The sequence below is a fragment of the Leucopleurus acutus genome, assembly GCF_964270905.1.
Source record: "Leucopleurus acutus genome assembly, chromosome: 13".
Lineage (NCBI taxonomy): Eukaryota > Metazoa > Chordata > Mammalia > Artiodactyla > Delphinidae > Leucopleurus > Leucopleurus acutus.
Window position 1 is genome coordinate 83,042,645 of NC_139155.1, and position 26,554 is coordinate 83,069,198.

A 26,554-nucleotide genomic window follows, 5' to 3' on the forward strand; every position below is an offset into this window, starting at 1 on the left:
ACCAAATTTGATCAGAGACAGAATCATTTCTGAAATGTTAAAATTAAGGATCTGTCTGATTTAGCTGTTAACAGTCAAATTCGTGATTTAAGAGGTATATAATACATACGTGTTTTCTTATATGTGACTCAGATTAGCTCTTACATCTTTTACCACAAAACTACTTCCATAATAGACAGACTCCATCCTGCAGTGGTTAAGAGCACAGACTCTGGGGTCAAATGGCCCAAATAGAAATCCTGGCCCCCCTATCTCTATCAGCTGTGTGACCTTGGACATATTATTTAACCTCTCCGTGCCTCGGTTTCCTCACCTGTAAAATGGGGACAATACTACTACCTCTCCCCTGGGGTTGTGGTAAGACTGAATAAGTTAATACTTGTGAAGTGCTTGGAATAGTGCCTGGCATAAAGTAAGCACTATATGGGTGCTTAAATACATAAGTAAGTGAAAACATGACTAAGGCACTGGCTCCGAGAGCCAAACGCAGTGAGCTGGGGGTTGTAAGAAGCCATTCTGTTCCCAACACACTTTTTCCTCCTGACCACTGAGATTCTAACCTACTGGGTAACAGAAATTCAAAGAGATCAGGTGCGAAGAAAAAAAGATAGCTGGGGTGAAAGTCCCTAACTCTCATTAAAAAAGAGCCAACGTTTCAATTCCCTTTGCCTAAGAGGCCAGGGAAGAAGGCAGGAAAAGAGAGCTAAAGTGAAACAACAAAAAATTATTTAGAAAACCCACTAGGAATATGAGAACAAGAGGACCACTGACTGCTGGTGCAAACTGGAGAAAGGTATTTCCCGGTATTAATACAAAGAACCGCAAATGCATCTGTGGACATCCACGCAGTCTACACAGTCGCTGAGTTTCAGATCTTGATCTTGGTTGAGTTAACCAAAGGAATGAATCTTCACCTTGGACCAAAGGTTCCACATAAAACACCTGTGCCCACCCATCAGCCTACACTCACGAGCACCTGGGCGGTGCCAAGGCCAAACTCAAGTCGAACCACTGGGTCAAGGCTTAGGCCAACTGCAGGGCCCGTCACCCGCGGTGTCCACCGTTCGCAAACATGGGTCTGCTTCATTAAATAGTGAAAACCATTACCCTAGTGTCTTCTAACTCCCTCTGGAGTTTGTCAGCTTTGGTCTTTTCAAAGAGCAGGCTCTGTTCAAGCTCCTTAATGCGGGCATGCTCCAGTTTGGTCTGCGTCTGTCAGTAAAAAGGAAGAGGAAGAAACACAACAGTGCCACCGTGACATGCCAGCACAGGAGGAGAGGGCGCGGCATGCAGGCTGAGCCAGCAGTACCTTCCGCCAGAGGATGAACAGAAAGGGTGATGGAGGAGGGATGAGGGTGGACCGAGATGAAGAGGCTGGGGGTGAGGATGAACACTATGGACAAGAGGATGAGGTGGGCAGGGGACATGGGCTAGTCTACTGAGAAAGAAAAAATGGAAAACACATGAGGCAAGGTGAAAGGTGTCAGATGCATGCAGCCAAATATGTTATATTGATAAGTGAAGTTTATCAGCACAAATTAGAGTAGTTAATATTCCCCTAATCTATCATTTTCCCTCCTCCCCACAACAGCTACTTGACATTAATGTGTATGTAACTGACTCGGTGACTTAAAAAGTGAATTGACCCTCAAAATGATCATTATCACCCAAATATGGAAAAGATAACGTCATGAGTCTCTAAGTGTTCAGTTAGTCCCTAGAGCAGATCTTTGCACTTTGGCGCACAATTGGACGTGAGCAAGGGTCAAGTATTAACCCTAACGACGGAAATCTAGGACCTAGAGCTCAGGAAATCACACCAGTGGCCTTTTTGCTGAGATGAGAGAGAAGGGTCTGAGATTCTCAGCAACATTCCTGTATATGACAGGTGAGGAGTCACTAAAGCTCTCATTTCCTTCCAAGGGTGGACCTTCCAAAGACTGTTGCCAGAAAACAAAGCGGTGGGCGGGGGCGGTGGGAATCAGATTTAAAAGAGAAAATTCAGTAATAATTATGCTTGAGGGCCTCCATCCCTGAGGTTCAAAGCAGGAGCAAAGTTGAACTGCAACTGGTAAGGGGCTCATAATCTTGATCCTAAGACAACTCATTCTTCTCAGTTCAGAGGTAAGAAACGGTGACTCAACAGAAAGGCATGAGTTTCAACTCCATGCAAAAGGAGCCGGTAAGGTCTTCACATGTTTCAAAACCTCAGACTGCCCATCATCACTGACTTACATGGAAGCTGATGGAGGAGCCAGAGGGCGACCTCTTTCTAACGGGCTTAAGTGCATCAGAATCTTAATCAATTTGAAATAACCTAGATCAGTCTGAACGGACCTCTTTCCCCACTCACCTCTCCCATCCAAGAGGTTATCAACATAATCAACTGATAAAACCTGTTGACAGAGCTGCTCCCAGCAGCTTCTAGTTATTTTGTGGTTCCAACCCGTAGGATCTATCAGTCTGGACAATTAAGGGCAACAAGGAAATGACAACAAACTCTAAAGTGACAGAAAGGAGTGCAAAGCTTAAGGTGGAATGTTTTACATTATAAACATCTTTGCTCACTCCAGTGGTACTCTGGGGATTTCAGTGCATTCAAGAGGTCAGTTTGCTTGTGAACCAGGTATAAAAAAACCATCACAGAATATTTAAAAAGTAAATAAATTTTTTTTTGTAAAAATTCTTCACCTGCTTCAGCTCTTTACATTCAAGAAAAATAATGAAATGAAATTCAAAACCTAATTGTCTGGGTAGTCCCCTTCGTCCATATGTACCTTAGACAGAGGTTGTTCAAGTTACCTGCTTTTACAAGAAAAGAATCTAATCCAGATCTACACAGTTGGGGTCACAGCCTCAAGAACAGAAATCCAAAATTAACAGGAAGAAACCAAAGGCAACAGAACCTTTCTTCCCTTGACACTGAGTTCAGTGTCCTCTGGGTGAAAGGTCACTACTTCCACATAAAAAGCAAATACCCACTGAATGTGATCTTCTCCCCATTCCGAGATCCTCCAGGTGCCTCCTGACTGGTGAGAGTGCACACGAGTGATCTGGGCTCCACAGCTGTACTTGGTCAACTACCAGCAAGGAAGCTAGTGATCCGCTTCCCTTCCACGGTATATGGTAAAAACGTTATGCTGAACAGGACAACCCTCCCATTAAAATTATTCCTTTCTTAGAATAGGACAGAGTATCCCAAGAGGAGAGCCCTGGGGCAGGGGATTGAGAGAGAAAGCCAAGGCTCCGCGAGAAGCGCACAGGAGAGGCGGGAGGGAGTCCCATGCAGACTGGCTCCGGAGGTAGCAGGAGCCTGTTTTGGAAGCAGAGAAGAGACCCAGATCACTGAAGGAGCTTTCACAAAAAGGAGACCTTCAGAACGGAGGCTTTTTAAAAAGTTCAGTCTCGAGTTGTCTAGTTCAGCTGCCGGGAGGTGGTGGGAAGAAAAATTCTGTTTTAATCTTGTTCTCTTGTGGTGGTACCTCAAAGGAAGAAGTTTTTAGGTTTTTTTCAACTGGCATCTCAGCTGGCAGGGTACGCCGAGAAGCCGTGCTTTTGGGGCCACTCTGGTACGATCTGAATTGGGTGTTTGATCCTAAACAGAGGGAGGAAGGAAAAGAAATACACCTCCGTGCCTAGTGGCACTGCTACTAGAAAAATCTCTCTTCAAGAATAATAAATTTAAAATACACAACGTCTTCACTGAAGAATGCTTGCCTCTAGCCTCAAACTAGGGAAAACACGGCCCCAACAAACTGAAGTTTGAATTTCTCGTCAGCTGCACTGGCAGCCATTGGCCAGCAGTGGGAGCTCACACAAAAGGCAATCAGTCTGGGACTCCATTCCTTTATTTTTATGGGAATAAATTAAACTTGGGGAAACTTTCCCCCAAAATTTCTGTAAAAACTTCATCTAATATGTTTTATGTTTCAGTCAGGTATCATCTATTTTGTAATAATTCTATTAAAACTAGAAGGCATTATGAATTAAGGGAAGAAGGCCGGGCCCCATACAAAATTCTTTTCTTTCTTTTTGCCGAAATTCTTTAAAGAAACGTGTGCCTATGTGTTAAACAAATGGGTTTACAGAACTTAGTCATTACATACAACTTCTTCAGGATTCAAATGTAACTGCTTTGAAAGCCCACATGCACAGAAATATTAAGGACAATGTCTCAAGATCAGATTATGCAGTTAGTATTTGAGTATATCAATAAGCATTTTAATCTGTAATCAATCTGTGTTAACAAGGGAAATATCCACACAGTTAAGTGCCCTCTTACATTCTCAGGATCTTCAGAAATCTGGCTCTTTTGCTATCAGTAAAAAAATAAAATAATTAACAACAAAAGAGAGATTCAACTAAAGTTTCAATATGTGTTAGGGTTTCAAAATAACTGATTAATTACAAGTTTACCAGACAGACTATCCTAGCCTAGTGCTGATGTAAATATTTCAACTGCCCCTCCTCAAAACATCATAGGCTGTATTTGACATGAATTAGATGATGATATGAAACTTCTAATGAGATTTTGGGGTGTTTTTAAATGGATGAGAACAACACAAAAGTCAGCTAAAGGACTGCGACTCTACATGAAATGAGGGAGGAAGATACCCATCAAATTACTAATAATCCAATAAATTCTGGGCCTTATGAAGCTAGAACTCAGAATACGTTTCCCTTATTCTTCACTGACTATAAAGATACATTTATTCCCAAAGAAATCAGTCTTATTTGGAAGGGCTCTTGAAATTGAAGCATCGTGTGGGCAATCAATAGACTAAAATTGCAACAGTAGCAAAAATGTGTATTCTGAGAACTGCACAGACAAGTGAAACTTCTACTAAAATATTACGGCTTAAAGTACCAAAAATCTGCAAATTTGAAAAATTTTAACTTTATATTTGTCATACATCTAGCAGTGGTTTGAAAAGCATCAAAAGCATTTAATTCTGGTGTCTTATTAAAAAACTAATACGAATGACTGTTAAGAGAGAGAAACTTGATGCTAAAGGAAAATCTCTGTGAATTTAAAATACGCCATGGAATAAAGAGGTTGAAATAAAATTGTTCTTTTTCTGGTAATGACTAGAAAAAAAAAATCAGGGCTTCCCTGGTGGCGCAGTGGTTGAGAGTCCGCCTGCCGATGCAGGGGACACGGGTTCGTGCCCTGGTCCGGGAAGATCCCACATGCTGCGGAGCGGCTGCGCTCGTGAGCCATGGCTGCTGAGCCTGCGCGTCCGGAGCCTGTGCTCCGCAATGGAAGAGGCCACAACAGTGAGAGGCCCGCGTACAGGAAAAAAAAAAAAGAAAAAAAAATCAATTACTAGAACATACATTTATTGTCTATAGGGTTATAAAGGATTTATCCTGCTCAACTGAAAAGCAAAGCTGAGATTGTTCTGAACTATCATGATGAAATAAAAAGTGTTCTTTAAAATGCCATTTCTGATCATCGGAGGAAGGTGTAGAGTCTCACATAGGACACACTGCCAGATTTATGACTTGATTAACTCCAATTCAAGGTTTTGAATTCTGAAGCATGAGAAAAGGGTAGTAAAAAGTTTACTCGGCCACTGGAGTTGGGACGGCACAGTGACAGGCTCGAGGGCAGCCACCGCCCACAGGCCAGAGGCCGGGGTTCCTGCCGCCCCCCTCTGCTGCCTGTTCTGACCACAACGATTTTATCCGTATTTCTGAATATTGTACCCATAAAGGCTTTAGAGAGCTGGTGGGGTTTTACCTCAAGATCGCCCTTAGTAATTGATTCTTCTTCAACCCGGAACTGAAGGTCCTCAACCTTCCTGTGGAATCAAATCAAAACAAAACACGTAAGAAAGTAACTAAGAAACACCTCTGCCTTATCCCAAAATTATATATATATAATCAATGTCCTGATGAATGTAGCAGATGATGATGGAAAGAAATGCCTTAGAGACATAGAAAATAAAGAAATGCATCTTTAAGCCTCTAGTTTATAGGGAAACTCTAAAGTTTTATCCAGGTATGGATTCCAGAAGGGATGAGGTAGAGATGAGAAAAAGCAACTGGTTCCCCAGGTCACAGCCGCCAGAAATGGATCTAATCAAGGCAAGATCTCTTCTCCTCCTCCACCCCCTCCTCCCAGAAAAAAGAAAAAAAACAAAAAAAAGACAAGATCAGCCTGAAAGGAAAAGGTTTGATGACCACAGAAACCGGTTTGAGAATGGAAGTCTATAATTTCTACTTTCCAATAACAGAACATAGGGGAAAATGGTACAGAAAACAAATCTCTCTTTATACCACCCCACATCAGGCATTCTAGCGTGAGGTTAGCAGAGATGCTACCCATGCAGAGATCCCCAGGACAACACGAGTGCCTGTTTCAAGAGTGGGAGAATAAGGCTGTGAATAATTTGGGAGAGAGGCAATCAAGGATCCTATTTCTCTGCTTCTAAAATGCACATTTCTTTTTCACGTTTAAAAATCTCTGATATGGCACGTGGGTTTCAATTAATGCCATCACGAAGGCAATGAAATATGATACTAGGAAGATCTACAAAATCTGGGTAACACCCACATTGTGAATCTTTACAAAATTGGATGTAAGAGAAGGAAAAAAAGGACAAATCTACATGCAAAAAAAAAAAAAATCTTTCAAATTCACTAGCATTTCTAACAAAATTAAGAATAAAAAAATTCTACTTGGTTAAGTCAGAAATACAATCATAGGTTAAAGCCCTCAAGCTTACTGGAGAGCTGGGGGACATTTCTACTGCCCAGAAGTCAGCAGAGCAACAGCCGGTTTAAAAACAGAAGCAGGGCTTCCCTGGTGGTGCAGCGGTTGAGAGTCCGCCTGCCGATGCGGGGGACGTGGGTTCGTGTCCCGGTCCGGGAAGATCCCACATGCCGCGGAGCGGCTGGGCCCGTGAGCCATGGCCGCTGAGCCTGCGCGTCCGGAGCCTGTGCTCCGCAACGGGAGAGACCACAACAGTGAGAGGCCCGCGTACCGCAAAAAAAAAAAAAAAAAAAAAACAGAAGCAAGTGGTACAGATGCCTTGGCCTTCAGAAGGGCCTGTCACTATGTCTTGTTCACTCGTAGCCATTTTTAGGATGCAAGGAGAACTTCCTGTATATAGTGCTTCTCTCTCCAGTGGGACAGCCATTTCCCTAGTAAGGCACTGTTACTATCCCCCCGTATCCCCCAGCACAGTAGTGCTCGTGACCATCCTAAAGAGCCCTGCATTACATCGCTGCGATCAGAAATGACAGGAGATGGCATTAAGTGCAACCGAGGACAAACAACGTCCCATAGCCCAGAGACAGTCAAATCGTTTCCACGCAGACACTCTTCCCAGAGATCTTGTTCACTAATGGTCTCAAAAGACCTTTTATAAGAATCAAACTTGCTTTCTCTGTCTCACACAGTTTAGCACCTGATTTCATTCTGACCTGGATAATTCTCTAATTGAGAGTTTTGTTTTCCTATAAAGGTAATGAGTTTCCTGAGGTCAGGGCCCCTCTGTCACCCCCCAGACACAATACGATTTCATTAGATATGCAGAAGGCGTTTCATAAATACCAGGTAACTGGGCCTAGAAAATCCTTTTTCCAGGAGTGGCTCTAGGTAGAAGCTGGGTTTGAATTAACTGACTCACGCCATCCTCTAGAGGATGTTTGGCACACAGTAGGTGCTCAATAAATAGTTGTTAAATTAATCAGGGCACATTTAGCTGGTTCCAAACTTCTCAAAAAAGTCAAATCAAAGCAAACCCTCCTCACACAGCACGAGGAGTTCAATCTCCACTGAACACACAGAGAGTCCTTTGGTTCTAAGGGTTTGACACCAACAAGGCTGTTGATGGGGAAGTTCTCCCGAAGGCTGTTTAAAAGGAGAACAGTTCAGGATCACCTTCTCTCCTCTTCAAGTTGGTTGAGAAGCTCCACCTTCTCCCTGTCAGCAGCTTCCACCATTGCTCGCAGCTGGTCCATCTTGGCCTCCAATTCCAGGACATGCTGGGGAAGGCAAGGGTGTCGGTGAGTGGCCTCCTTCTGACCCAGATGCATGCCCAGGGATGCCTCCAAAGAGCTACGGCTAAATGGTACCACTGTGGGTCAGCATTACTCAAAAAACCTTTTCGCATTAAAATGCTTTCTATGATCTCTTATGATAGGTTATTCTCGGCAGCACTCCTGGGAGCTAGATGATGAAAAACCACACCATTAAAGAAATAAGGGGGCAATGTTAAAACAACGCTCATCTTTTTTGAGCTGAAACTCGTACAAAGCATAATGTACAAAACAGGAGCCGTCGCCACTGGTAAGGTCCTAGTACACACGCTCACCTGACACAGACAGGCCAAGAGACCTGGACGTAAAGACCAAAAGAGTGCAACAGACTCGAGAAGAACAGAACTTCATCTTTATGATGATGCAAACTGGTACCCCAGGGCACAGCTTTCAAACAAGCCCAGCAAAGACATCTATGCTCCTTTCCAGTGCGCTCGAGACCAGCTCCCCGGCTCCAAGCACCAAGTACACTGTTCAACCTCCTCCCTCAATTTAGAAACCATCACAGTCTCTGCAACAAGATCAGCTTAGAACCTGTCACCACCTCTGCAACAAGGTCAGTGCCAGACTTCACCTGGTCGTGTCCGTCCCGGGCCAGAGCTAGCTCCTGCTCTATCTCCCCCACGTGGCTCGTGGCCTTGGCCACCTCCGCCCTCTCTAGATCCCGTTCAGCCAGCAGCTGCTCAATGTGCTGCTGCTTCTCCTTCAGGGCCTCCTGGAGGGCAGTGGTGCCGGAGATCTTCCTGGCGTAACGGGAGGAGGTTTCGGTCAACTGCAAAGGAAAGTTAAAGAAGTGAAGGGCGATGATGCTATCAGGGATGCAAGGAGGGAGCGATGCATGCAGGCAGGTGTCTCCTCAGCAAAGCAAAAGCACTGCCCCAGCTCGCAGGCTTGCCGAGGCTTAGGAAAGGCTTTTCATCGAGGAAACAAGACAGCGTGTGCCTCCTGTCTGCCAATTTCACAAAGAACCCAGCAATGTAAAGAAGCCATGGAACAACCGGGAAGATGTTTAGAAGAAGTGGCTCAGAAGCAAAGGTGCCCTGAGCTCGGCTGACGGGGCCGGGTAGGAATCTAAAAAATTCCTCAGAACCCAGGTACCAAGCTTCTCTAGACTCCGTTTCGGCCTGAGCTTCATGAATAGTTATCTTCTTGTTATGACAGTCTGGCCAATCTTTTGATCCTTAGAGTTCGGGATTAGACCTGTTTTTCAACTTCTTAAGCTTCTAAATACCATTATGTGACCAAGAGGTCACGCTTGGAGTCACGAACCTTCTTTCAATTGATTACGTAGCTGGATCTCTGTCAGGATTTTCTTCATCTTTCTTTCAAGATGAAAGGCAGAGGTGATTTCACCCAGGAATCCAGCCATGAGGACCTGAATCCCAGCCACCAGAAAGACTTATAAAGACAAAAGATTAAAAGGAAACCTGTACGTGCCTTCAAAAGCATGTGTGAGTGGGTGAATGAGAGTGCAAGTACACGTAAGAGAAAGGAGGAAAAAGGGCATGGGAGAGAGAAAAGGGGGGGAGATAAACCTGTGGAGAAAGAGAAGCAAGGGAAGGAAGGAGGGAAAAAAATGGAGACTGGAGAGAGAACGGGGGCGGGGGAAACAAGAGGGGAGGGAGGAAGAGTGGTGGGCTGAGGCGTGGAGAAAACGTGTTTCAGCGCTGTCACCCGTTCATCTTTGCTGCTTCTCACACCCGATACCTCCTCAAGATGGCTAATCGTCATGTAAAAACACAGAGGACGTAACCTTCCATTAAATGTGCATAGGTAATGTGGGCAAGCTGAGTAACACTCTTCCAAGCTGGGCTCCGGGGGCTGGGAGGTGGTCCAGAAGAGGCCACATCCCTTGGTGAGCGTCTGTCCACGGCCATTTACTTGGCAATCACTGGCTCCGGGTCGACGCCGCTGGACTTCACCCTCTGCAGTCAGAGCCTCGCTTGCTGCTTGAAGGCTCTCCTCATCCTCCGTCTAGCTGAGCCCCCGGCCAGGACGCAGACTGACGGTGAGGATCTGCCGTCAGTTCAGAGTTAGGCAGTTTGACAGCTATGAGAGTAAAGTACACCCAAACTGTCCTTCGCTGTTTCTATTTAGTGAAATTTCTTGAATTACTTAAGTATATGGGGGGGCGGGGAATTCCTAGTCTCTCTTTTAACCATCTGACCTTGATTTTCCAATTTTACTATGTGGTTCTACTTTCTCATACTAGCGTTTCTTCCTGAACACACTAAATCTGAGGTTCCCAAACCCCGCGCAGAGGTACACCCCAGGGTACTGCAGCAAACTCACAGGGCAACACAAGGAAACAGAGCGACACCCGTTGGATACCATGCAAACTGCGAGCTGGAGGGGATTCAGTTTCAACCTTGGATTGTACTACATTCCTTTCCATAACGTCATGTCTTTCCGAAGCCGGGTTTTGGCTACTGCCAGACCAAAAGCAAGTACTGTGCAAAAACCAATGTGGCACAGGAAGTGAGGGTGGCAGTGTCCAGGAAGAGTCCAAGGTCTGACAGGATATGCAGTGCCCAAGAAGAGCATGCAACCTAATACTAGTTCACTGTGGTTATTCAAGAATGAATTAAAAATATTCTTTTTCCTTTCAATTAATGTGAACCTTTTTTTTTTTTGAAGAGCTATTAAATTGTTAGGACATAAATATTAAGTTGTTTGGACCTAACTACTTAATAAACAGAACTGTTAGCTATTTCTTTAGGCCTACGGGCACTGTGAAAAAATAACTGAGACTAAAGGTTCTGTGGAACCAGAAAGGCTGGGCACCTCTGTACTCAATTCTTTCAGAAGATCGCTGTGCATTAAGGAATGTCCCCACTTATATATATATATATATATATATATATATATATATATATATATATATATATACACACACACACAAGGGATCACGTTGTTGAGGTGCATTTTTAAGAAGTCACGCTTTCAATTACTCTGTATTTTTGGTATATTCTTTTATGGTGATTTTTGGTTTAGAAACTATAGCCACTCTCTATAAAGAGGTACAAAAACAAGCTGTTTTACAAGGCAAGGAGACTCATTTCTCTTTTGCTAGTTTTCTTCAAAAGAAAATGAGGTGAACTAAGAGGAATCAGAACTGTTCTAAAAAGTAAGAGGACCGGTTGGGGGAGCAGTGGGGGCACTTGGGCATCTCCAAAGAAACGGACACTTAATTACAATGTAGTAAAAATTACACAAGAAATTAATTCCTAATCCAGGGTAGATACTTTCACGGAATTGTTCCTGGATAAGTAAACTCGATTTCCACTTTAGAGTTTGCTGACCCACTCTGAACAAGGCTTCATCCAAACAGAGGGGTTTCTTCATCCATTTCACTCAAACATTCAAAAAGTTCTTGACAAGCTTTTCTCATAAGTCCATTTGTAATTTTTCTGTTGAAGATGCAGACTTTTATATGCAAAATGACATAGTCCAAGCAGGTATTTATTTTACTTGAACATAAGAGGAACAAAGTCCAGAGAAGCATAACCCCCCTACTTTAAAGAAAGACGCTTCCGCTGTTGCCTTCCCTGCCCAAGGTCAATGGAGAGAAGGCAAAACGAGATCAAGGGCCAGCAGCCTTACTGCCCGATCATGACACTTCACGTTCTAACTCCTGTCTGTCGTTCATTGTCATAAAGCAAGATCCTGAATTCAGTCTGGGGTACAACCTCATACTGCCACTTCAAATTTAAACAGTATTTGCCTCACTTCCAGTGAATAAACTAAAGGGTGGGGGGTGGGAGGGAGCAAAGCCAAAAAGTCATTGCTTTGACACTAAAAAAAAAAGCATGACATTAACAAACAGAATGAGATGCTGCCTATTTTGATTCTGATGATTTTCTGTTGCTGATCTAAATGGGAAAGAGAGGGAGAAAGTAAGAGGGAGTGGGGGAAGGGGGAGATGGAGACAAAACAAAACATGGCTTTTCCTAGCATCCTTTCAAGTTCCCTAAGTTCCCCTCTGCATCCTCTGGCCTGAGTCAGGAACGCTCCACACACCAACTGCTTTCAGTGGGTTAGCTGTATGAACATAATACTAAAATTCTAAGAACATGCCTTTTCTCAAACGACTGTAGTTCCTAAAATTGTTTGATGTCAAAGAGAAAGAGACCCAGGTCCTTGAGGAAAAGGATCCCTCCAATTCTCCTGTCCTTCTGATGCCAAAATAATTTCAGAATACTCAATCATCCCATATGTTAGACTAAGTAGTAGTTACTATAGATTCACCAAGAACTGTTATATCTTAAAGTCTAAGGAACCTGAAAAGGGCTGTTAAAAAAATTCTTTATTTCAAACTTGTATTCTTGCTAGAGGTTTTTGTTTTGTTGCAAAATTTGTAAGGACATTCACAAGCTACAGAGAACATTTAGTACAAGGGCAAGAGGAGACTTAACATCTCCTAAAGCAAAGCAGGCACACCGACGGGGTGGGGGGGGGGCATTTACAGTGCCTGGGACGCAGAAACACGCAGCAGGAGGCTTACCAATCCTGTCCGACTGGGCTTGCTGCTTACAGAGGAGGCCACAGAGCTCATGGAGCTGAGAGAAGAGGCAGAAGGGCTGCGCGTCAGGCTGGCGGGTGTGGTCGCCATCACCCGCCTCACGGCAGCGGCCTTGGCTTTGGCTGGTGTGGTGGAAGGGAAGCCAATCTTGGTCACTTTGTGGACAGGAGCAAACAGGCCATATTTGGGTTGACACTGAAAATACCTTTAGGGGACAACAACAGGAACAGTAACAAGAAGCAAGTTAATTACAAGAAATACAACTATAACCAAAAAGCTCTCCTGACTCGTAACTCGTGACTGGTTTGCTGTGAATTTTACCAACCAGCTGGGGTGGTGCACCAGCCCATGGCACTCACTGGTGTGCAAGCTGATAAATAACCATAATAATAGTTTTTTTTTAATTTATTATTTTTAAAAATATTTATTTATTTTTGGCTGCAGTGGGTCTTCGTTGCTGCACGCAGGCTTTCTCTAGTTGCGGTGACCAGGGGCTACTTTTCGTTGCAGTGCGCGGGCTTCTCATTGTGGTGTCTTCGCTTGTTGCAGAGCAAGGGCTCTAGGCACGTGGGCTTCAGTAGTTGTGGCACACGGGCTCAGTAGTTGTGGCTCACAGGCTCTAGAGTGCAGGCTCAGTAGCTATGGCGTGTGGGCTCAGTAGTTGTGGCTCGCGGGCTCTAGAGCGCAGGCTCACTAGCTGTGGCTCATGGGCTTAGTTGCTCCGCAGCATGTGGGATCTTCCCAGACCAGGGCTCGAACCTGTGTCCCCTGCATTGGCAGGCGGATTCTTAACCACTGCACCACCAGGAAAGCCCCACAATAATGTTTTAGAAAACACACTAGGAAATAACAGTATGATACACAGAGATGGAATCACTCATCTGTTACTAAGATTTTACGCAAAGGGAAGGTATTTCTACTATCTGATAAACACACAGCAGAGGAGCGATCCCACTTAATAAAACCTTGCCAAACAAAGGGCAAGAGAAATCAAACAAGCACCTAATTCTGGCAGATTCACTCAAGTAAAGGTGGAGTAGTATCAACTGGTACTGACACTTGGAGATCTCACGACTCTAGCGAATTATAACAACTTAATATGAAGGATATCAATGATATGGCTTCATAATCGTTGCAGCACCAAGAGATTTTTTTAATCTCCTCGAGGCATTATTATTGTATTTGGTACATAAGACCTATACGCTTATAATCAGTCTGTAAACATTTTATAAGTAAAATGTTAACTATAACACTTTATACTACTAACAATAATGCATCAGAGACCACAACTGTGCCCAAGGCCTTCAAAGCATCTGAAGTGTGGGAAACGCCTCTTGCATTCATCTGCATGACTTAACTCCCACCCTATCCCTGTGAGGTGAGAGCGGGGTTATCCTCACAGTGGAATACGTGTGCTTGCCGTCAGTCCTCTTGCCACAGGATGGAATCCTTGTCACCAGATATAAAGACACATTTTGCGTTCTCGTCCTAACAAAAGCAGCTTCCTTCTCCTCACTCCCCCTACCCTCCAACGCCCAGCAACTCATTCAGACGTTGACTGCTATCAAAGGGAGAGCAGCCAAAAGGATGATATAGTATTTCCTTTATATTTTGAAAAATAAAATGAAAACACTATAGATGATACTATAATTGTAGAAACATGTCATTACACACTTGTCTAAATCCATAGAATGTATACCAAGAATAAACTGTAATATAAACTACAGACTTTGGGGGATAATGATGTGTCAATATAGGTTCACCAGCTGTAATAAATGGACCACTTGGGTGCAGGATGTTGATAATGGGGGAGGCTGTGCATGTGTGGGGCAGGGGGTAGAGGAGGGATATCTCTGTACCTTTCTCTCAATTCTGCTGTGAACCTAAAACTGCTCTAAAAAAAAAAAAAGCCTTAAAAATAAATAGATAGGGCTTCCCTGGTGGTGCAGTGGCTAAGGATCCACTAGGACAGCCCACGCACAGCAACGAAGACCTAACACAGCCAAAAATAAATAAAATTAATAAATTTTTTAAATAAAATAGATAGATAAATAAACCAAATACTTGCTCAGAATCTACTCAGACGCACTGCACATATTACTAAAAGAGACAGTCGAAAGACTCTGATTCTAGTGGGGGGAAAAACCTGTAGATGAGTCTTAGGAAATAAAAGTGCAGCTCTTCAAAACACTCACGTCCATTTTATTATACACGGTTGGTGGGATCGGCTTGAGCACCTTTACATGCAAGAGGGAGACAAGATTCCAACTGCAAACAAACCTTGTTCCAGCGACAGCCCCATCGTTCTTCCCAAGAGGCTCATCCAACTCCACACCACACCACTCCCCCTTGGCGAAGTCTGTCTCCCCAAGAAACCGGACGACGCCAGCCTTCGTGCCACCAACCTGGAAGAAGAGAACGTTAAAAGGAAGAGATGAACATAATTACAATTTCACAGTTTAATCCTTTGCAGCTGCAGCCAATACTGTGTTCCATCATTTCTCCAAGCAGCTCTTCTCTTAACCTCCTCTCCAACTCTTCAAAGAGTTCTCTCCAAAGGTTAGCAAAGTTCACCTGGGTGACTTCAGTCGCCAGAATGATCCGATACCTGATATAGTCCAATGATGAAATCGCCTAGGTGATGCGCAGTCATCAACATTTAGTCCAATTTAAAAAATACCTATTACTCCGGAGGGAGGTTTCTGCTTCAAAATAAATATTTGCTACAAAAATAAAACCCCTACGTCCTTAAAGAAAAACAAAATTCATGCATAATCCACTGTAACAACTGCTGTGTTTATGTTCCCAAACGTCCTTTACATCATTATCCGGGTAAAGCAATAACACGTACATGTTAAAGACAAATATTCACACATCCACACACATGAAATGTAAATTCTTTAAAAAATATATATATATATTTCTTTTTTTTTTTTTTTGCGGTACGCGGGCCTCTCACTGTTGTGGCCTCTCCCACTGCGGAGCACAGACTCCGGATGCACAGGCTCAGCGGCCACGGCTCACGGGCCCAGCCGCTCCGCGGCATGTGGGATCCTCCCGGACCGGGGCACGAACCCGCGTCCCCTGCATCAGCAGGCGGACTCTCAACCACTGCGCCACCAGGGAAGTCCTCTTTAAAATATTTTAAATATTGATATTTTCCACTGTGAGGCTCTCCATTTCTTCACAACTATTAAAATGACTGTGCTTCACGTTTTACGTGAACTGTTCAAAGCTGTGAATCTTTTTAAATGTCTCTTTGTCCCAGCTGTTGTTTGACATAACATGCAAACATTAATTATTTCCAAAATTATCCCATCAGCATTTATTATTTCTTCCTTTGCCATTATCTTTCTATTTCAAATACTCATTTTATCATATTCTCTCTCACATGCACATAAGAACAGATCTGAGTCTTTTTACAGTTTCAAAAGTTCAGTATCTGTGCTACTGCCATGGCATTTTGATTACTGCTACCTCACAACCTGCATGATATTTCCTGGGGCTGGCTTTCCCTTATTACTATTATTCTTCAGAATACTGATTTTCTTACTTTTAGCTAAGCTTCTTTTTTCTTTTTTTAAAATTTTTTGGCTGAGCCTCAGGGGTCTTAGTTCCCCAACCAGGGCTCGAACCTGGGCCCCAGCGGTGAAAGCACAGAGTCCTAACCACTGGACCACCAGGGAATTCCCTCTTTTTCCTTAATTAAAAAAAATTCCCCAATTATACAAGAGGCGAGTCACCGCAGGCAATTAAGAACATTATGAACAAAAAATAAATGTTATTCCTGTAATCTCAACACCCAGGGACACTCACTGCTGACATTTTGGTCCATTTTCCCTGCTATTTTACGGCAGCTGTTTAGTATCCACAGTACAGATGTATCACAATGTGTACTTTACTCATTTTTCGTTTGGGATGTTCACCTTTTTCTTACTGATTAAAAAGGTAACTCTTTATAATGAATTTTTTTTTTTTTTTGCGGTACGCGGGCCTCTCACTGTTGTGGCCTCTCCTGTTGCAGAGCACAGGCTCCGGATGCGCAGGCTCACTGGCCATGGCTCATGGGCCCAGCCGCTCCGCAGCATGTGGGATCTTCCCGGACCGGGGCACGAACCCATGTCCCCTGCATCGGCAGGCGGACTCTCAACCACCGCGCCACCAGGGAAGCCCATGAATTAATTCGTGAATAGCCAATGCATTCTCATGGTTCAAAAACTTTTAAATATATGTATCCAGGGAAAAGCCTCTCTTACTAAACTTGTGTCCCTAACTATCCCACCCTCCCCATCACAGGTAGCCACTGCTATTGATGTAGAGTGTATCCTCCTCCCAGCATTTCTTTATGCATATAAAAGCAAATGTTGGGGCTTCCCTGGTGGTGCAGTGGTTAAGAATCCGCCTGCCCATTCAGGGGACACAGGTTCGAGCCCTGGTCCGGGAAGATCCCACGTACCGCGGAGCAACTAAGCCTGTGCGCCACAACTACTGAGCCTGCACTCTAGAGCCTGCGAGCCACAACTACTGAGCCTGTGTGCCACAACTACTGTGCCTGCACTCTAGAGCCCATGAGCCACAACTACCGAGCCCACGTGCCACAACTACTAAGCCCGCACACCTAGAGCCCGTGCTCCGCAACAAGAGAAGCCACCACAATGAGAAGCCCGCGCACTGCAATGAAGAGTAGCCCCCGCTCGCCGCAACTAGAGGAAGTCCACGTGCAGCAACGAAGACCCAACACAGCCAAAAATAAATAATTTCTTTTTAGAAAGGAAATGTTAATTCATGTTTTTACTCCTCCCTTTCATTTTTACATACAAAAGATGAGCTGTCTTGCATCTGTACTACATGAGCTGTCCTGCACCTCGCTTTATTCCACATCAAGACACAGAGAACGTCCTCCTTGTGTTTACAATCGCACGTCATTCCACTATACGGATTCACTCCAGTTTATTAAATCAGCCCCCACTGGGAGACATTTAGGTTATGTAGGTTTACTGATTTAATAAATTTAAAAATCATTTTGGTTAATTAAAAAAAAAGTCCAATGGGATTGTGTTAAATGTAGACTTACCTTGGGAAGGTAACTTATTTTATCGATCTTCACAAGGAACCAGCTTTTAAGTTTTTCCTTTATGTTTTTAATGTTCTCTATTTTATTTAATTCACTTTTTATCTCACTATTTCCTTTTTTCCCACTTCCTTGTTGTCTATTACTCTTTCCTTCCTAACTTCTTAAGACCAATACTAATTTGCTTTTTAATACCAAAGCTATTTTGTTCTAATTTTTCTCTGAATATAGTTTTCTATGAGTTTGGGATGATACACATTTTTTTCCAGCTCTATTTAAGCTTTTTTTTTGCTGCAGTACGCGGGCCTCTCACTGTTGTGGCCTCTCCTGTTGCGGAGCACAGGCTCCAGACACGCAGGCTCAGTAGCCATGGCTCACGGGCCCAGATGCTCCGCGGCATGTGGGATCTTCCTGGACCGGGGCACAAACCCGTGTCCCCTGCATCGGCAGGCAGACTCTCAACCACTGCACCACCAGGGAAGCCCCTCTATTTAAGCTTTGTTGAAAATGGAAAATGTTAAAAGTCTCAAAGCTATATACTTTTTCTCTGAAAGACAAACTCTTTGTGAAACTGATTTAAGGAACCAAAGCAGTTACAGTTTAAGGTACTCTAGGCAGGAGAGCATGTGAAGGGTGACAGAGGGCAGGCAGTCCCCGGACAGTTCAGAAACATCCTGGTGTCATGACAGGTGTCACTGAGGAAAGATGCAGTTGGAGGCTGGAGAAAACTCCACGCAGGAACCGTTGTGTCCAGCACCGCAATCCACAGTGCACAGCAGGAGACACTCAACAAACATTTGCTGAAGAAATGAAAGGTGACCTTCTCCGTAGGGAACTACACAGAAAAGGCCATTTTTCCATGTAAACCAACAAAAGGAAAAAGATATCCAGTGGCTGAGGCTGAATTTGATGGCTCAGAAGAGAGCAAAGGAAGAAATATGCTAACACAGACTAAGTAAGCATGGGCTCCAAGTTGAACAAATTCAAATGCCAGCTCTGTCTATGAATTAGTCAAGTTGCTTAGTTTCTAAATCTTAGTTTCGGAACTTCCCTGGTGGTCCAGTGGTTAAGAATCTGCCTTTCAATGCAGGGGACGCAGGTTCGATCCCTGGTCGGGGAATGAAGATCCCACATGCCGCGGGGCAACTAAGCCTGCGTGCCACAACTAGAAAGAAGCCCTTGCGCCACAATAAAGAGCCTACGTGCTGCAGCTAAGATCCAATGCAGCCATAAATAAATCAATCAATCTTAGCTTCCTCATAAGTAAAATGGTGATAATTACAGGATTGCTGTGAATATTAAATAAAATAATCCACATAAAACTGTTTAGTCAGTGTCTGACAGATAGTGTGAGAGTCTGCTATATGTTAGCAGCCAGTGTGTCCATGCTAAGGAAAGTACTAGTTCTAGATCTGGCAAATGGGACTTTTTAGCACTCTTATTGGTAACCATGGAATGTATGAATAGTAACCTCTATAAAATTGGCCTCTGTTTTCTCTGTCCTCTTACACACCTTTCAGAGCAGCAGACTAACCAGCATCACATGAGCAGAACACAGCACATTAGCTAAAGATGATGCAATCTTTCCAGATAATCTGTTGAATTCTTTGGGGGTGAGTCTAAGTTACTGTCATGACAACTGTTTTTCCAAGAGGCGTCTAACAGGCTGTGGGCAGTAAATTCTCCAAACAAACCGTGGCTTCACTCAGATCAGAAGCTTTATAACAAATTACCACAAACAGATCAGCGACTTTTTCTCTAAATGCAGGTAACAGAACATACATCTACCCCCCACCAAAAAAAGAGCCATAAAGTTTGTTTCAAATGGATGACTACTAGTTCCTAGAATGGGCAGTTTTCTTATACTTTTTCTCTCACCTAACTTGAAATTCTTGACTCATATAACATAATATGCTTTCCTTTCCCCTGTGAAAGATCCTTAGTAATTATTCAAAATATCTTTAACACAGACAGAAAGTCACATCCAAAATCACTCACTTTTCTACTTAATCATTTTACAGTCAAATTTTTTTCTAAGCATTTAAACATGGTTTTATAAAGTTAAGTTTTACTTCTCATGTGTTCCAGAGAACCCAGAGTATTATAGCACGTGCACTTACATTAAGTATAAGCCACAATTTTCAAATCTATGTTTTAGGGGCAGATAACAGGATTTTTAAAAAATATTTATTTATTTATTATTCATTTGGTTGCACTTGGTCTTAGTTGTGGCAGGTGGGCTCCTTGGTTGCAGCTCGCTGGCTCCTTAGCTGTGGCATGGGAACTCTTAGTAGCGGCATGCATGTGGGATCTAGTTCCCTGACCAGGGATCGAACCCAGGCCCCCTGCATTGGGAGCACGGAGTCTTAACCACTACACCACCAGGGAAGTCCCAGATATTAAGATTATTAAAGATAAAAAATTTTACAACATTGAAACAAAAAAATGGATCCCTATGGCAAACACAAGTAACTACCATTCATTCTCTTTACTTTCAGAATATATACGTATAACTCATAACACTGTGGTCAACCTAAGTCAAAATTAGAAGTCACTACTGAAGACCAAATTAATTTAAACTAGAAACTCAGCTAAAGGAAAACCTAGCTGTGGTCAGGCTTTAGCAAATCTCAGGTTTTTCAGCTCTCATTCATTCATTCAATATATATTTCCTGAGTGCTTGGGCCCTGAGGATACAAATATAAACAGAATACAGTGTTGGTCACTGACAGAAAAATTCAAGCAAATATTTCTAGTGAAAAGTGATAAGCACTTTAAGAGGTTTCTACAAAATGCTGTGGGAACAGAGACAAACACCCTTCTTGCAAACTCTTTTGAAAAATAAGAACACTGATAAATTCTGCTGGGGACTTCCCTGGTGGTCCAATGGCTAAGGCTTCACGCTCCCAATGCAGGGGGCCCGGGTTCCATCCCTGGTCTGGGAACTAGATCCCACATGTCACAACTAAGAGCCTGTGTGCCACAACTAAGGACTCCACGTGCTACAACTAAAAAAGATCCTGTGTGCTGCAACTAAGACCTGGCGCAGCCAAATAGATAAATAAATAAATATTTAAAAAGAAAACATTCTGCTGGGCTGATGAATGGGTCCACAAACAGGAAACAGGAAACCTTTCATCCTCTCTCAACTCTCCCATCTATTCATCAAATCTCAAACAAGCCATTTAACCTCACCGTGCCTCAATTTATAAAGCTATAAAATGTCCAGTGGGTGGTAATGAGGGACTGTTCCACAGGGATTTCGTGAGCAACTGAATTTCGTGAGATGGCTTCTTATCTGCCATATGGTAGGTTAAGCAGCTTAATTTAAAAAGGTAACTATGGCTAATTGGTATTTACCCATACAAATTTAGCCCTGACTTAAAACTTAATCACCTGTGAGATGATGACGTCCGTATTTCGTATTACCTCAACTAGAGAGCAATCCAGCTTAGGGCCGCTCCACTGGGCAACTCCTGCAAGAAAGATAAGATTCACCTGGCCCGGTTTTTATCCACTGGTCCTAATTGCATCTCTTGTCATACTTTACAATGTTACTCCTCCCCTTTAAGGGTATAATGTGACAACAGTATTTAAAACCCTTTGATTCTTTTGACAATATTTTATGAACACCTACTGTGTGCCAGGCACTGTTCTAAGTGCTTGGGAAAAGACAGTGAATGAGACAGAAAGTTTCCAGACTCTCATGGAGCCTAAATTCTGGTCAGAGGGAGATGGGCAATGAACAAATAAATAAATGAAAAGATCATTTTAAGTACATAGAGGGGGACTTCCCTGGTGGCGCAGTGGTTAAGAATGTTAAGTGGTTAAGAACCTGGACACAGGTTTGAGCCCTAGTCCGGGAAGATCCCACATGCTGTGGAGCAACTAAGCCCGCGAGCCACAACTACTGAGCCTGTACACCACATCTACTGAAGCCTGTGTGCCGAGAGCCCGTGCTCTGCAACAAAAGAAGCCACCACATGAGAAGCCCACGCACCGCAACAAAGAGTAGCCCCCGCCCGCCCGCAGCAACGAAGAGCCAACGCAGCCAACAATTAATTAATTAAACTATTGCTATTAAAACAAAAGACCTGACACAGCCATAAAAGAAAAATAAATAATAAATGAATCTTTAAAAAAATCCATTTGTAACTGTTTAAACATTTAATAGGAACCAAAAAAAAAAAAAAAACCCTACTATCCCTGAGGCTGATAAAAGAGCATAATATTTAGTTGCCAGAGTCACACTCTTTTCAAGCACTGAGATCAAAAAGTACCCCACTTGACCACAACGGTATTAGCCAAGTTTGCTTTTCTAATCTATATGTGTCAGAAGCTACAAAGAGTCTCAGCCTCAAGATATTTTTGTAAGTATGCTTAAAGAATTCACAGAAGCAGTATTAAAAGTTAGAAGATGTGATCTAGCAACAGGCATTTCAACATTAGACTCTGGCCCGGGCAGTGGTCCAACTTTCCTCTCTTCAAGTCCCAAAGCTAGACAGCATAAGGTGCCTCCTCAACCCAGAAACTCCCAAGCCCCAAGAGCCTACACAGAGTCCTCAAGGCAGAGGTACCAGCTTTGACATGTCTGGCGTAAAGATACCGGCTTAGGTTTGCAAAGAGAACCTAATTTCACACCGACCAGCCAGTGCCCAGGTACTGAGCCCCGCAGAAAACCCCCAGCACTGTGAAAACAGCACTGGTGTAGGCAGACAGGGCGCCAGCGCACAGGAGAACAGCGTGATGAGATCCACGTGTCAGGCGCATCACTCTGTAATTGTGTGAAGACCAGAACCGAGGAGAGACGAGGCTAGCAGCATGGACAGCCGTCTGGGGGTCCAGGTGAAGAGGATGATGGCTTAATGCAAGGCAGCGCAGGACAATGGGGCTGCAGAGAGGAGGACGGATAGTAAAACCAAAGACATGAAATCCAGCGGGCAGGTGGATGAGTTTATGCATTCCCAAGCCTCAAAAGTGAAAATGGCAAAAGCACACGAATCCTACCCTCTCACAGCTGAAAGCAGCGAGCAGGAAGAGGAGCCCCGCTATCAACTATGAACTAAGAACTAAGAAGCGGCTCTCCTGCGCCCGGCTGTGCAGAGAGGAGGAAGCTGCCGAATCTAGCTTCTCATCAACAGTGTGATTCTCTGCGCTCCTTCCCAGACAACCCTACAAGGCTATGCTGACTAAGATTTAAGGCTTATGGAAATTGAAAATGGAGAAAAAAAAAAAGGAAAACTAAAATCAGAAAAAATGATTCAAATCTGCAGCAATCCTCACTGCAAAGGAATTAGGCTAAGACTGTGGTGCTGGAAAAGATCTCAACATTCAGCCAAGGTGTCCAGAAAGAGTTAACATAATGTGAACATCTGGAGTCTTCTCAGCCTTGGGCCATACAAACTAACAGATCCTTCTACTAACAACTACGCTATCAGCAATCAAGGGAAGGAGACGTCACTGTGTAAAGAACAGCTTCCCTAGAGCTCTAACGCCCCACCCAAAAAGAGCCCAAGAACCCCCCAGGTAGATGACGAACAAACGCCCAATATAAGTGCAATATCACAACGAGACTTGTAGATTTGGGGGTTATAAGTCACTGGTAAGAAGACTGAGAAAAACAGAAGAAATCAAATTATTACAAAGGGCACACTTGTACACACTTTGTGGGAACATAAAATGCTAACGGCTTTTTGAACTGTACTTTGGCAATATTTATTATGATTTAAAATATTTATATATTTTTTGACTCAGAAATTTCATTTCTAGGGAGCAATCTAAATGTCTATGATTAAATTAGGTGCCCCAAACAGTGTGATATCAAACAGCAGCTTATTATTTTAAATGAAGAGTTGTATTTATTTACTAGCATAGAAATGCCCCAAATCTATCAAAGTATACTGTAAAATGGTGTGTATATAATATGACCCCACTATATGTGTGTTTTAAATGTACATGTTATAATAAGTCTCACAAATGCTGAACAAATGAAGACACACAGAAAAGTACATACTAAATGAACTGTAGTTATTTAGACTCAAACACAAGCAAAATAACTTATAAATAAGATTTTTTTTAAAATCTCAGGAAGATGTTTTTCCCTTTCACAGTATCCAAAAGACCTACAGATTTACACTATAGGATTCTTAGTTTAAGAGCCCTGCAAGCAGCTCGTAGAAAGATAAAGCTTGTCACTTTAAAAACAAAAGCGTAAAAAGTCTCCTTCTCATACTTGGTCATAAGCTAAGAATTCAGCATAGAACATACAGTACCGGACATGGAGACAACCATCCTGAAACTGAACGGCTGGAAGTCAGTCAAGTTCTCGAGAACCTGACATCACATCCCTGAAATAGTGCCTACACCCGAAAATGCAACAAGACCATCTCCAAAACATTCCGAGTAATTGGTCATCCCAGGGATTCCCAGTCTGGAAAGAGGTGAGTCTGAGAGTCAGCTGGACCGCAGCATCAGCCCAAAGCAGCTCATGCCACAAGACAGATGAAAGCAATCTTCAGCTAAGGAGATCTGTGGAATATTCGTGAGGACAAATGGGAAAACAGAGGGGCCAGAGGGAGATGGGAAGGAGGCAGGTGGGTTTGTTACAAGCAGCTCCAACTGACCCTCCTTGACCCAGCTCATCTACCCCACTGAGGCCCACCAGCGTGGAGGGGGGCGAGGACAGGCTTCCCCAGGCCCGGACTGCCTCCCCCAAGATGGGAGTGCCCAATACAGTCATAGCTCAGGAGCTGCCACCTGGATCTTCAAGAGGTCATCAGGCTAAACCTCACACCTGATGCAGCAATCCCCTTTCCTGCTCTTCCCGCGATGAGAGCAAGAACTGGAGAGAGCTGCGTGGAGAAGGCAGCCTCCACTCCTGCCCTCTCTGCGCTCGTTCCAAGTGGAAGGCTCCACAAGGGCACTGGGGGCGGGACTGGGAATATTCTATACCGCTCCTCACGTAACAGTGACCTAACGAACTTAGGTCTATTGGAAGTTTTTTACTGAAGCATAACTGACTTACAATGTCACATTAGTTCAGGAGTGCAACGTGGGGACCTGATACTCTCACATGTTACGAAATGATCACCAGGAAAATTCTAGTAACTGTCTATCACCATACAAAGTTATTACAATATTACGACTACCTTCCCTAGGCTGTACATGACATCCCTGTGATTTACTTATTTTATGACTGGAGGCTTGTACCTCTTAATCCCCTTCACCTAATTCGCCCACTCCCCCCCCATCCCCCTCTGGCAGAACCAGTTTGTTCACTGTATCCATGAATGAGCCTGTTTCTGTTTCATTATGTGTATTGGTTTGTTTCATTTTTTTAGATTCCACATATACAAGGAAAATCATATGATATCTGTCTTTCCTCTGACTTATTTCACTTAGCATAATACCCTCTAGGTCCATCCATGTTGTTGCCACTGGCAAGATTTCATTCTTTTTTATGGCTGAGTAATATTCCATTGTATATATATATACCACATCTTTATCCACTCATCCACTGATGTACATTTAGGTTGCCAACGGAAGTTTTCTTTAATTAGGGGAATTCCAATCAAATATTTCAGATTTCTAAATCTAATTCCCTTTATACATGAATTTTGAAGTAAAAATGTTTTACATTCCTAAATCAAAGATTTCTATTAAACAAGGCAGCACATTAAAGTAGAAAAAACAGGGCTTCCCTGGTGGCGCAGTGGTTGAGAGTCCGCCTGCTGATGCAGGGGACACGGATTCGTGCCCCGGTCTGGGAGGATCCCACATGCCGCGGAGCGGCCGGGCCCGTGCACCATGACCGCTGAGCCTGCGCGTCCGAAGCCTGTGCACCGCAATGGGAGAGGCCACAACAGTGAGAGGCCCGCGTACCGCAAAAAAAAAAAAAAAAATAGAAAAAACATATTAACTGGGAACTAGAGGCCATAATGATACGTATACACGTGCATCACACATGACCTGAGGCCAGCTGCATTTCTTCTCTGGGCTTCAGTATTCTAAGCAAAAAGAGGCATTTGTTGATCTCAAAAGAGCCTTTCCAGATCTAAAATACTGTGATTCTAAGGTACTCCTTTAATTTCTCCTAGAAATACTAACCAAAACAGTAAATAATTTTACTGCCTCTAAAAACACTCTCATTAGACTTAAGACTCTTAGAGATTCAAATTCTGTTCCAAGTATGCTAGGTTTGAACACGTAATTAAAATTTTCCTACAAATACACCATTCAAGCCTCTACAAACCAACCTGCATCTGCAGATGCTCCTTCCTTACTATAAAAATGGAGGAAATCTCCGTCCGTCTCAATCGAAGGCAAAGCAATCCCCGTGTGCGCTCAGGGTGCCACCTCTTCCCAGGAATCTCATCCCAACACTGATTCCCCACCACCACCACTGCATCTGCACCCTGTTCCTCTAGTCCAGATCAGTTTAGTCAGGATGTAAACACCCCAGACTCTGCCATCTTTAGAAAACATCTTCCCCAGATCCAATACTCCTCCAGCATCAGCCTGACAACTCTACTCTCCTTCAACATCCGACTTCTTCAAAGAACGGTCACCCCAAATCCACTTTCAACCACCTCTGATCTATTCTTCACGAAGCAGCTGGAGCGATCTTTCCGAACTACAAATCTAATCACATCACTTATCACTCTTGTTGCTCTTAAGGTCAAAATCAAAATCCTTAACACGGCCTAAACTTACAGGCCCTATGTCACCAGTCCCCGCAGACACCACCTAGTGAATGAGTCTCATCTCCTACCCCTAGGGGCTCCTCCGCCTGTGCGGAATGACACTGGCCACTTCCCCAAACGTGCCAACTCCCTCCAATCTGGGGAGTTTGCCAATCCCTCTGCTAGAATGTTCCCTCTTGCCACTACCATTCCTCTGCCTGGCCAATTCCT

General features: G+C 43.6%; 1 protein-coding gene across 1 annotated transcript in view; it reads right to left on the bottom strand.

Annotated features, from left to right (window-relative positions):
* Positions 1-26,554, bottom strand: part of CLIP1 (CAP-Gly domain containing linker protein 1) — a 123,683-nt gene that overhangs the window by 54,206 nt on the left and 42,923 nt on the right. The window contains 5 exon segments of the mRNA XM_082853472.1: positions 5,744-5,804; positions 7,892-7,995; positions 8,624-8,821; positions 12,554-12,776; positions 14,852-14,976. Coding sequence (XP_082709598.1) covers positions 5,744-5,804; positions 7,892-7,995; positions 8,624-8,821; positions 12,554-12,776; positions 14,852-14,976 — 711 coding nt within the window.